The 14,002-nt window shown below is 30.4% G+C and overlaps 1 protein-coding gene across 1 annotated transcript; it reads right to left on the reverse strand.

Annotated features, from left to right (window-relative positions):
• Positions 1 to 1,588: 1,588 nt before the first annotated feature.
• Positions 1,589 to 13,237, reverse strand: LOC130825197 (beta-D-xylosidase 1-like). Its single transcript, XM_057690304.1, has 6 exons — positions 12,469 to 13,237; positions 9,614 to 9,895; positions 6,179 to 6,348; positions 4,826 to 5,274; positions 3,365 to 3,778; positions 1,589 to 2,786 (listed from the first exon to the last, which is right to left on the reverse strand). The coding sequence occupies exons 1-6, from the start codon at positions 12,961 to 12,963 to the stop codon at positions 2,185 to 2,187; spliced, it is 2,412 nt and encodes an 803-aa protein (XP_057546287.1). The 5' UTR covers positions 12,964 to 13,237; the 3' UTR covers positions 1,589 to 2,184.
• Between the last annotated feature and the right edge of the window lie 765 nt (positions 13,238 to 14,002).

Here is a 14,002-nt window from a genome sequence, read left to right on the forward strand (position 1 = left end):
TATATTTTGACATATAATTTGGTGATAAATTCATAAAATTATGCTATATTAGGTAATATAATTAATGTTTGTATAATTAAAAGTTTAAAATATATTCTAATTTAGTATATAAAATTGATTTTATCCTTACTAACACACGCCCTAGGAGCGTCTGTTAGCAAGATTCATTTTAATTTTTATAAATCAATGAAAAGTCATACATATTTGAATTTTTCACTCCTCATTTCATATTTGATAGAATAGAATACTTTGTATGTCTTGTAAATTTTTAATATTTTGGTAATTATATTGAAATTTTTTAGTTACCTAAAACTCTAGATTACTTTTGTGTGTTTATTCTCAAAATCATGAAATAAGATGGCAACCAAATCATTGCTATTATACTAATCATTTTTATTAATATTCCAACCACAATCAGGGCAGAGCAAATAATCTGAAGGTTCTAAATAGTTTTCATAAATTTCTAAAATTAAAGTCCTTCATAGATAAAATGAATGATTTTTTTTATATTTTAATTGAAATAAAATCTGATTCTTCAAATTAAAAATATTAAAAAAAATCAAAAATTTTAGAAAAATAAGATATTTAATAAAAATATATGGTTGATGTATCAAAGTCAACATTAAATAAAACATAATATTTGAGATTAAATATAATTTTCCAAAAGAGATGACCAAATATTTCTTACGCCGACACTTATTAGGTAATCCTTAGAAAAGAAATTTGAACACGTAGTTCACATTTTGGGGGTGGAATAGTCCTTTTAAGACATATTCAAGCAAATTAAATAAAAAATTTTGTGGTTGTCTTGAGAGTATTGTCAAGTGGTTGAGAAAGGACACTTACTACTTAACGGTTGGGTTTCATAGTTTCTCTTGTTTAAAGTTCCTTCATTTTAATTTATTCAAACACTTGTACATTGGCTTACATCAAATAATGTGGCTTTAACTTACAACTTACAACTTACAACAATCATTTCTTTTTTTCCTTTTTTCTTTTTGTTTTTGTTACTAGAAGTATATTTTAAAAGTAATTTTTCTGTATTGATAGATTTGAAGCCAAGAGAAATTATGAGGTTTTTAAGAATTTGGTGATAAATAAAGAGAGAGAATCAATTGTGTGGATGGAATTAAATGAAAGTTAAAATATATAGATGAGATTAAAAGAAAATAATGACTCATTAACCCAAATTTGAAATGATGTAAAATAAGTAGAATGGACCAAATAACAATTAATTCAAAATGAGTGGAACAGAGGGAATAATAAACATCCATATAATCGTATACATAAACAAAAAGAAATATAACTGATATAAATAAATGCAAATAATTACAATTATTAATTAGAAAGTAGAATAATATAAGAGGAAGTGGGAGGATGACATGACACTACAATGAAATGTTAAAATTGCGACCATAAAATGGCGATGAACACAAAGTCGTTGCCAATTTTCAAAAAACAGCGATGAACAACCGTTGAGAACAAAAATTGGCGATGACCCTTGGCACTCGCTAGGTCATCATCCAGTATTATAGTGATTAACATTATTTTCTTATGAAAATGAAGGCAACCTGACTAAGACCCTAGGTTGTCGCCAATTTTGGTGCAGTCGCCAAGCCGTAGTCACTCTATCGCCTTATTTAAATGTTGTCATTAAAAAGAAACTATTCACAGTTTTAAATTTGATTTTTTTTTTCATTTCTGATTTTTCAAGATTTATCTTTACTTCGGATTTCTCCATATTTTTCATGATTTTGAATTTTTAATGGCTAACCGTTTTAATAACAAGCCGATCACAGGCATTTAACAGAATATGTGTATCCCGTTGCACACCTCTACACACTGTTTACGTATTTGTATATTCATTGATAATGCAATTCAATTTGATAAGGAAAATGTTCAATACGTTTAACGTATAATATCTTGTACAAAACAACTAGAATCCCTTCAAACGTAGCATAGATCTTTTCTCTAATAATTGTGATTAAGATCAATCTTAATGGACATTAAACAGAGAAAATTAAATCAAACTAACACATATTTTTTGTACACTTCTCAATAACAATCGCTCTATATAGCACAAGGTACTTAATACCTTTTGCTTAATCAATACTTAATTAGCTTCTTACAAACTACATGGTATATATAATTTTAACTACCAATTTATCACCATACTAAAATCTTTTAAATTCCTTGATCAATATCAATAGAAAGTTGATGTTTGAGATCATCCCCAATATGAAATGTATGCTCACCTATTGGAATTCTTTTAATTCCAAATTCATCAACCCTACTAAGATGCTTGCAAACATGTAATTTCATCCTCACTCGTTGTTGTGAACCGGCTAACACATGAACCTTCTCGAACCCAATTAATTGCTTCTCAGGCGAGTGGGTCCCATGGGGCGGAGTCGAGAATACGAGGATGGTGTGGGACCCGTCCATCTCGCCGGTGTTTGTGACATCAATGTGCAGGCTTAGGGAAGGTGTGGAATCACAATTTGTATGTAACACTCTTATGGCATTGTTGGTTTTCAATGTGGTTATATTTGAATTAGTGAGTTGGTTAGATAAAGATACCTTTAGCATAGTGGGTGCATGGGCCAAGGATTGGGTAAAACGAGTGTAGCTTAGCCCAAACCCAAAGGGGAATACAACAGGGCCCTTATAAAAACGGTAAGTTCGGCCCGGATAACCTCTTGATGGGTTAGCCCGCATTGCTAGGTCCGCCATTGATATCTTTGATACATAGTCTTGGGGATACCATGTCATTGGTAACTTTCCTCCTAAAATTAATATTAAAAATAACATAATTGTTAGAAAATTAGAACAGTGTTTAACAAAAGACTAATAGCTAATAGATGATTAGACTCATTGCATTTACCAACTAATTTTGAACACGCAAGTGAAATTAGTTTTTTGTAAATTAGTTGATTCATAAGGCAAGTTGTTTTACGAAACACTAGCATCAGATAATTTGACCATGTCATCTATTTATGTATTAAAACTAAAATTTTTCAATAATCTAATTTGCCAAACACCCCCTATGAATTGGAAAACACAAATTCTTGTATAAGACGGTCTCACCACGAGACATGTCTCATACATGGTGAAATAACCTAATAATACAAATTATTAGCATATGAACTTCTTGCTTGAGCTACTCTTGTCAGAAGCGGTCTCTCGATGAGACGACTCAAAACAAGGAGCTCCTATGTTAATAATTGTATTAGTTCGGTTATTCAACCCATATAATAAGACCTTCTCACAAAAGAATTTGTGTTCTTGTTTTTTAAGGTCATCTCACCAAGAGACAGTTTCTCACAATAATAGCTTATAAAAAAAAATGTAATTAGTTGTTTACCTGGATTTGTGGCACCAAATAGGACATCAGCAATAGCAGTACCTCCAGCTTGACCAGGATAACCAACCCACAAAATAGCACTAATCTGTGGGTCATGTTTAGCAAAGGAGACATCAACGGGCCCACCACACATCAACACTAAAATAGTTGGGCCTCTTGAGGCCATGGCCACCCTTAAAATTAAGTCTTGTTGATGGCCCGGTAAAAGAACTGATTTCCTGTCGAGGGCTTCAGCCTCAATGGATTGGTCCAGGCCCATTACTAAGACTGTTGCATCGGCATGAGTTGCTGCTGCTATTGCTGGCCCAAATTGTTGGTTGCTATTGCAAGCAACACCTATGCATCCTGCTTCATGGATTGTTCTTGCATACCTTGATATGCCTTGCAAAGGAGATGTGTATCCACATGCCACACCTACACATCAACCATATTTTTTCATTATAACTAATACTTAGCAGGGCGGAGCAAACAATTCTGAGACCCTATTTATTTTTCAAGTTTCTGAAATTGGGGCCCTTCATACTTAAAAAAAAAAAAAGGATTTTCTTAAACTTAAATAAAACTTCAACACAATTTTAATTTCTTAAACTTAAATTAAATTGCTAAAAATTAAACTTTCTTTCCTAATATTAAAAAAGATTGATGACTAATAATAAAAACAGTAAAAGTTTGAAGGGTTGAAAATTTTAAAAATAAATTGTTAATTATTTTTATAAATTAAGTTAGTGATTATTGATATTTGATGAATATGTAAACATTAAATGGGGTAAGAGAGAATATTTGGAAGGTAAAGAGTTGTTTTGGAAAGAAATAAAAAAGGAGAGAAAAAATATAATTAATAGGTTTTAAACATATGACCATTGATATATTAAGCAAAACTCCTACCAACTACTCTACCACAATAATAATATGTTATTCTACTATAATTTTTTATGAGACCCTTTAGGTTTGAGGGCCCTGTGTGGTTGGGCACCTTGCACGGCTCCAGAACTGCCCTTGATACTTAGTTTGCTCTTAGCAACTACGGATAAAGCTTTACTTGATTTTTTGACTAAATTTTTTATTGTTCGCTGTTAGTGACTGTTAAAGTATATAATATATCCTGGGGGCCTAATTATAAGCTTAAGTATTTGGTTGAGTTGGTTTATTGATATGGTATCAGACTATCAAAAGCCAACGTGAAAAAGGTCACTGGTTCGAATCTCAATCAACCCTCATTTTAAAGTAAAACATTAAGCGCCAGGTATGAGGAGGGTCTATGCTGCATTCATACTTCTAACTCAAAGGCTCTCCTGTGAGGGGAATCGTAGTGCCTCAATCATTAGCTTAAGATTTTGGTTGAGGTTATTCCTTGACAGTAACATTGAACAAATCCAAACCTTAGGTTCAGACACAGAAACACTTATTTTAGAAATTACTTTGATTTTATGCTTATTTTTAAAATTCTTTTTTTAAACTTACCGGCATAGTTACCGATCATGGTGACAGTGGCATCAGCATTAGGCCCAATAACGGCGATAGTTCGGTGGCGGGCTCGAGACAAGGGTAGTGATCTAGGCCGATTTTGAAGAAGAACAATCCCTTGATGGGCAGCTTGAAGGGCCAAATTTTGATGGGCTGGAGTACAAACATCTCTTGGTCCTAATTTTCCAAATGGTAGAGCTGCTGGTTCACCATCAAACATTCCAAGTCTCATTTGGACTGTGATGGTATTAGTTAAGGCCTGATTTACATCAGATTCTTTCAACAGTCCTTTCCTTATTGCCCCTTCAGTATGTACTGCTAAAAAGGGCCCACAATCCAAGTCTAAACCTGCTTTGATTGTATCAGCTGCTGCTTCTTCTGGAGTTCTTGTGTAATGTTGAGAATCATACATTACACCAACTGAATCACAATCAGATACAATGTACCTAGTTTTTCACAAAAGAAAATCAATTTCAAGACGAATTATTATTATGGATTTGTTGTTAAGTTTAGTTGGAGTTATTGTCAATGCAAGCATATTTAAATACAAGGTGCATGTTTTCTATAAGCCAAGGAGATACCATCTCAAAACCATATGGCAATGGCCCGGAGGAAGGGTTCCAATGAATTATAAAGTGTGCACGCCGTTTTTAATTTAGCGATGTGGGATAAACCATCCCAACACCCCCTCACATATGAACCCCCGTCAAATTCGCATATGGGAGTAATCAATTAGGGTAAAACGCCACTCTTTTCTGACATACCATTTAAAATTTTTGATCTAATTATCGGCTCTGATACCATGTTAAGTTTAATTGAACATATTGTCAATTTCAACATATAATCCAAGAAACACGAGGTGCACACACTTCATAAGCCAATGAGATACTATCTCAAAACCATATGACAATGGAAGGAAGGTCTCAATTACTTACGCACACCATTTTTAATTCAGCGATCTGGGTTGGGCCAACCCTCTAAGGGGGTAAAAGGGGCCTATACCCCAAGTCTATCAAAAAGATTATAAAAAAAGACGCTTTAATATTTAATAGTTAGGGGCATATAATAGTATATTTAGTAATTATGGGCCATAATTAATGTTTAGCCCCGTACCTCTCAAATCTTACGGTCAACCCTTGATATGAGATAATCCATCCCAACATTTATCTAATGGTTAACGGTTTGTCCCTTTACGCTTAAATAAGAGATCGATTGATTTTCACTACATATGAAATGATTAATTTCCTCCGCCCCTACCTTGTAGGTTCCTCTAGCCTAATACTGAATTAAAAAAATAGAAAGAATAATTGGAAAATGCAAAGACAAAGCTAGGAAAAAAGGGTGGTTTACCCATTAAGGCGCCACTGGCCACGAATAGTGTTGCGAAGCAGATCAGCATCAGCACAAGTTGGCTTACCATTAACTTGGTTATAGGAGCACATCACACTAGCAACTTGTCCTTCTTGTACACAAGCCTTAAATGGCACATTATATGTGTCCTCTAAATCTTGCTTTGTCACCTATAAATCCATAATTTTAACTTGTTCTTTAGTTTTTAAGAATCATATAATTACACTATATACATGACTATTACATGTTAACAAAAGAGATTGTTAGGTGACAATTAAATTCAATACTTTATCTAGAGAAAGTGATACTGACTCTAACTGAAACAAGACTCAATTTTCACGTAATAATCTATTTTTAAAACTTTTTTTTCTTCAATTTAATTATTAACTCAAAAATTAATTTACACTTAAGTCTAAATAATTTGGTGAGCAGGTTCAATCATTGATTTATACTTTACTTTAAAAAAAATTAAATACTTATTATAATTGCTATTAATCTCCAAAGTTTAACATAGACAGAGGCAAATTTAGAAATTATTTTATGGCGAAGCCTAATAATTAAAACTAATCTATTTTTAATTCAGAATTATAGCGGGGTCGGGGATCTATCATGTCCTAAGATAAGTCAATCCTTCCGCTAAATGTAGAGTAGTGTTGTTGCGTGCAAGAATTGGAATTAGGTTGGCCTCAAAATCAAGATTGTTATCAACCTCAGGACATAGTTGGCCCGAGTTAAGTCCCATTGTTTTCATTCCACATCATCTACGTAGTAACACTCGCATCCAATTCATGAGAATGTGGCGTGCTTTTATTTTTCAAGTAAATAATATCATGTTATAGAATTTGTTCCATTGTCAATTTTTGACTTTTGTGTTCTTATATTGTTAGCTCGTCCCTACATTGTCCAAGTGTTGCATCTTATACACCATGTCATAAATTTTTATATATTAAATAATAACATCTTATGAGAAAAAAATATTATTATTTAAAATTAAATAGACGATAAAAGTTCATTACTACTCATTTTATAATATTTAGTTAAAAAAACCTTAACATTAAAAATATGATATGACTAAATTGAATTGGAGAGGGATGTACTAATTGATTATTATGTGTTAACATGAAAAGGAAGCAATGAACATGGGTGTCTTAGCTATTTCATTGTGTATAATTTTAAAGCATAAACTAAAGCAATCTTAATTATTTGTTGTTTTTTTTAATGAAATTTAAGCTTTTGATTTTAAAGTAACCGTTAATAATTACAAACTTAATGTTTACACATGTCTTATAAATTTTTGTTTAACTAAATCTAATATAGTTGTGTGATTTGAAGACAACCACACTAAAGTAATTGTTCAATCGTCTGAATTTAAGGTTTGAGCCAGAAAAAAAAATATGTATATTAATTATTCGACTTAGATATATTAGATATATTAATATGAAAAAATAAAAAAAATAAAAAATATTTAATGATATTCCCCTTGATCAACACTATAATTCTGAAAAAACAATAAAAGGTTTCAAATATTCTATTATAGATATTGTATATCTTTCATAGGCCATAATCTTATCAATAATAACATACTCAATTTAGTCCGGTTAGAAACTATTGATTTCTTTTGATATGGACAATTCATATATAAGGACCACTAAATGAAGATAAGTAATGCAACCCTTATAAGCATGTCAAGGAACCAACTCAACCAAAAGTTTAAGCTGATAGTTGAGGCCTCAGGATATGTTATATACTCTAACACGCCCCCTCACACGAGACCCTATTGGGCTAGAAGTGTGGATGCGCATAGGCGCTGAATATTCCACTTTAAATGAGGGGTGGTTGAGATTCGAACCCGTGACCTCTCACGTTGACTTCTGATACCATGTCAAGGAACCAACTTAACCAAAAGCTTAAGCTTATGGTTGAGGCCCCAGGATATGTTATATACTCTAACAAAGCAAAACAATAAAATAAAAATATACAAAAATATCCAATAACGAGACAACATTTCATTACTCCCATGATGTTAAGTAGCTCTCACTTAGAGTGAAATTTGGAGGGTCGGATATGTCAAGAAATCAACTCAACTGAAAGCTCAAGTTGATGGTTGAGGCTCCAAGATATCTTATATACTTTAACACGCCCCCTCACACAAGAGTCTTTTGGGCTAGGAGTGTGAATGCAACATAAGTCTGTCTCATACCTAACGTTGAATATTTCATTTTTACATGAGGGGTATTGAGATTCGAACTCGTGACCTCTTGTCACGTTGACTTCCAATACCATGTGTCAAAGAGTCAACTCAACCAAAAGCTTAAGTTGATGAAAGAGGCCGCAGAAATATGTTATATAGTCTAACTGGATGTACACTACTTTATCCTTGTTAATGATAAATCTAACATACAGGTTGTTTCCGATTTACCCTTAATAGCAAACGTCATATACAATTTCACATATATAAGAAGTGCATGTGATTTAACGAGTCATTTTAAATATAGAAAAGCAAGTAACTACAACATGATTTACTTTTATTAGGATATATTTAGCGACATTTAATTAAATGTTACCATTTCAAATTTCTAATAGTATATATAGTAGATTTAGTGACATTTATTAGACCTTTTAGCATCATAATAAAATATCGTACTAAAGCTTTTCGTGACATAGGATCTAGTGGCATTTCTCATAAGTGCCACTATAGATTGTAGTAACAATTACATCAATAATCAATAAAATATACTAATGAAGAAATGACTTGAGACACATGTCACACTGTCATTAAGAATTTTCCGCCTTTTCTCTATTATTGACAAGGAAATTGACTTGATATTTAGGAAAACAATGAACTCATCAATGCAAAACAGATAATATTTGTTAATTGACTATAACCATATGTGATGATCTATTGAAATATTATATTTTCTTATATAAACCAAAAAAATAATATACATGTATATCTTTATTTTAACTTAGATAATAAATCATAAATAAGCTAACTAATTTGGCTATTTTTTCAACTAAATCATCCCTCCAATCTATTATAATTGAAGACTATTTAAATTTTATTTGTCTCGATTACCAATAATTACTATGAGTATATGTTTTCATATTGTTGTATAATAAATTATTTATTCACTTTGATAATGATAATATCATAACAAATATAAAGATTTAATAATTAAGTTTATGTTGTAAATGAATTAATTTTATATAATAATATCAATATTCATATCAGTAAATATTTATAGTATCCGTGTTTTACACGGGAATCTATCTAGTATGCTACTAAAGGCCAAACAAAGTGTCACAAAATCACTTTTTAGTGAAACTTATTTAAAATAAAAACTAACAATTATTACACTAAAAGTAATCAGTGATTTTTTTAACGTTACCAAATTTAATTTCGTGAAAAGAATGGATAAAAAAAAAAGAACTTACTCGGGCATTAAAATGGAAACGATCAATGCCATTCCAATTGTCAAGATCATAAGCAGTATAATGCTTACAAGAAGCAGCAACCTTCAATCTATTCCTATTGTAAATACTTTGAAGTCCTCTAACGTAACTGGCTGCATATTTAGCTGATAAAGTGGGGTCTTCACCAGGAGTTTCTTGACCTCTACCCCATCTTGGGTCCCTAAATATGTTTACATTTGGACTCCAATATGTTAATCCTGCTTTTCCTCCATTATACATTGCTCTTGCTTCATTTGACACCACCTGTTTCAATATATTTTTTCAGTTTACTTTCTTAATTTCACAATATAAAAACTTTTTTTATTGAGTAGACTGAACATAAGAAAGAGTTAAGTAAGAATTGAGTTCATAACGACTATTTAAAAAAAAATTGATATTCATTCCAACCAAGAGACAAAACATGATTCCCAACTATATAAATGAGACCGCATCTTTGAGAGACGTCTCTCAGGTCGAGCTCATTAAACGTTAATGTCCACTTACTGTATTCTTAAAGCCTACTTACAGTATCTTTAATGCCTATTTACAATATACTTAATGTCCATATTCTTACAATATTCTTAATACCTACCAAGATCCTTAGCCTACTAACCTACTTACCATATTCTTAATGTCTATTTACAATATCTTTAATGTCTACTTATAATATACTTAATACCCACGAATAAGTACTTAAAACTTACAATATTCTAAATACTTACTTACATATTTTTAATGTCTACCGAGAAACTTACTCTATATTTTCCTTTTTAGACCAGTTCAATTAAAAATGATCTCTCAAAAATACTGGCTCTCACAAGAATTTGTACTATATAAATACTTGACATTCCATTATGGGGACTAAATTAAAAGGGAGAAAAGCTTACCAATCTTCTAATCCCTCATATTCCATTAAGAGAATTAAATTAAGTTGGTTAGAGAATATTAAACGTAAAAAGGCGAAAAAGAGAATATTTAAAATTTATAGAAAATTGATATTAATAAAATTTATATTACGACGAATCAAACAAGAATCCACTTGATTACATTCCTCCGTTTCATTATATTTTCTACATTTGACTTTTTACGCAATTCAATGTGTTATTTTGATAAATAACTATGCACATCTAAAAATTATAAAAAAACTAATATTATGAAAGTTGAGATTAGACGATTCACATAAGATTTCACTTAACTATATTTTTCTTACACATTAGCCGTAAGATATAAAATAAGCTTGAATAATGAATAATATTTATAATCCTAATATAACAAGTATTTCAGAATGGATGGAATATAATAATTTTTGTTTATTAAATTTGCAAAAATCTCTCAAAAAATCTCTAATATAAAAAATTTAAGTATGACAAATTTAATGAATGTGCTATAAGTTGCTAAAAAGCAATGAATTACAAATGACTCAATGAGGAGGTATGATATGATGGGGTAACAGAATTTTAAAGGATTGACAGAAAAAAGTAACTAACAAAAAACATTATAGTAAAGGGCCAAGTTGAGCATGCTATTTCTATACTCATTATATATACTATAACTTCAGCCCACATGCCAGTCACTATAAACATTCTTCAGGATAAAATGTTTCTTTCATGCACCTATTGTCCACTTGCGTCAATTTGTAAATAACTACTATCATATTTTCTCCCTTATTTAAATTTTTTTTTATAACTTGTAAACAAATTTTAACTATAAATGGTATTAAATGTATTATTAATAGGAAAAAAATTAGTAAGATATCATATTAGATTTATTTTATGCCTAACTTTTAATTTTATACTATGAGTATAAAACTTTTTTACATTTAATTGTTAGATAGTTCAAAATTCAAAGACATTAAGAAAAAATTGAAAAAAACAAAATTTAAAATTCAAAATACGAGACACCTCTGAATAAAAAAAGTTAGAAAATTATTATATTTAAGTACACAAAATGGTATTTTAACATAAAAGTTATGTTAACATTTTTCATCAAAGTATGTTAACATATTTGTCAAGTTTTCTTAGTCATACTCAGTGACCCATGAACTTTAGTTTTTTTCTCTTATTCTGTCATTTTGAATTCGTAATTTTTAACTTAAATGTGTGAGAATTTTTAAGTTATATGGTGCAAATTCAAAGAGACGTAGAAAGTATTTATTTTGATTGTAAAAACGAGTACTCTAGGCATGGAGAACCATGTGTTACGCAATTTTTTAGCCACAACCACTCGATACCTAATGTTGATTACATGAGTTTTTATGTTGTTACAAGGTGTTATTTATTTTCTTATTTGAATTATATATTCACGCCAACTCAAATTTTCAAAAATTATTTGACATAGAAATATGTCATGATTTTAGGTAAGTTATACATTAAAAAGTTATTTTACTTATTTATATACATTGCTTGTTAATGAATTTTTTATTTTACTCATTTTGCTACATTTTATATATAAAAGCTCTCATACTTAAAACTAAAATGTGGCTAAAATGCGGCTAACTGAATGAAACCCATCATTTTATCCTTTTTATCATGACTTCACTAATATGAACATAATCAATATTGTTAGGTTTATGTATTTGAGTAATTATTATATTGGTATCAAACTATGACGAGTAATGTTATTATGACATTGTAAAATCAAATACATTTGAATTTTCACTAAAAAAAATTAGTTAAAATGCAATTAAAATATTTAAAACATAACAAATAACTTTAAAAAAAATATATATTGAAATCAAGTCATAAACATATTTAGGTTATGGTTAAATAATAAACTTTTAATATTAAATTTTATAATTTCGTGATGTATAATAATGCAAAAAGCAGTATTTGTAAAACCTGTCCAATAGCTTGCCAAAGCGAGGCATTGAAGGATGCAGCAGTGGTGATGACTTGAGGAAAACTTGTGGCACTTGGAAAAGCACCTCCGAATTTAGTTCCGGGTCCTACATTGGATACTCCATGTAGAGCCTCAGACCACCATTCATACCCTTGAATACCAAGTCGCGGCACTCCGGCCGCATTATTCACCAATAATCTCACCTTCTCTTGTAAGGTCAACCTCCCAATAAGGTCTTGTACTCGTACTCGTATTGGGAGGTTTACCTTACAAAAACGCAGTGCCCTGGTTAACCCGTTTCTTGGATCACAAGAAAACGGGATCCGAGCATCTGCGCTAAGGATAAGACAAAGGAGAACTAATAAAAGAAAAAATTTGTTATGAGACATTTTTTGTTTGGTGATAACATAATTGAATTTAAGGGTATTTATAGGGAAAGATGGCGTAAGAAATGGAGGAAATGAAAGGTGGATATTAAGAGGTTTAAGGTTCATGATTGGTTTTCCACGTCTTTGAGATGAGTACTTATAATGGAAAGATATATTAATGTCAATGGAGGATGGATAAAAGTTATGCAAGTTGTTAAAACAGGGAGGAAGACATAAGAGAATCAGATCTTATTTTAGGCAGGATTTATCACTTTCTCTAGAAAGTTTTAGGTTTGATTTTTACTGTACTCTTTTACCTTTTTTCGGCCTACCTTTATAAAAAAAAATAAGGAAATTAGAACAACTTGTCTTATGTTGGACTATTTCAGTATGAGACGGGCTTATATAATTAGCCTATTTTTTTAATTGATCACTTTAAAATTGTAAGTGCTTATTTACGCACTAAATATATATAAATAGGTTTAATAGAAATAATCTCATTATAAGACTATCTCACTTAACCATTTATAAAGATATAATTATAAGTGATCATTTTAATACACTAAATATATATAAATCATTCTAATAAAACTAGTCTGATTGTAATCGTCTCATTTAACCATGATGATATAATTACTAAGATGAGTGAGTGAGACAGTATGACACTCAGTTGGCACTTGTGGTATAGTAGGCCAGAAAACATAAAATTTGTTAGTAGATTCCACTTTTGCAGTAGGCAGTAGTCCAATGGAATAGTGACGAGGATCATGTTATTCTTATTTATATTGTTATTTTATAACAACAAAATAAGGTTAAATCAAATTAGAGGATGAATATATGTATAAATTATATTTTAAATAAAGTTTGTGTGTAAAATTAAAAAAGAAATAATGTTTTTTTTTAAATTCTTTACATTTGTTTCTAGTTCAGCTAAAGTTACTTTGGGAGAGTTTGGTTTTAGACTTTAGAGTTAGAATTAGGAGAGTTTGTGTTGAGTTTTAGCATAAGTTAGTGGAAGTAAATTCCAAAAAGTTTCAATTATGTTTTTTTTTTTTCTTTTCACTCTTACAGAGATAGATTATAACACTAGAATTTTTCAGAATGATTAAAAAATAGTGATTTCATTTAAATTGTCTAAAGAATATTAAAAAGATATATTAAAAAG

Source organism: Amaranthus tricolor, chromosome 10 (assembly GCF_026212465.1).
Source record: "Amaranthus tricolor cultivar Red isolate AtriRed21 chromosome 10, ASM2621246v1, whole genome shotgun sequence".
NCBI classification, from domain to species: Eukaryota; Viridiplantae; Streptophyta; class Magnoliopsida; order Caryophyllales; family Amaranthaceae; genus Amaranthus; species Amaranthus tricolor.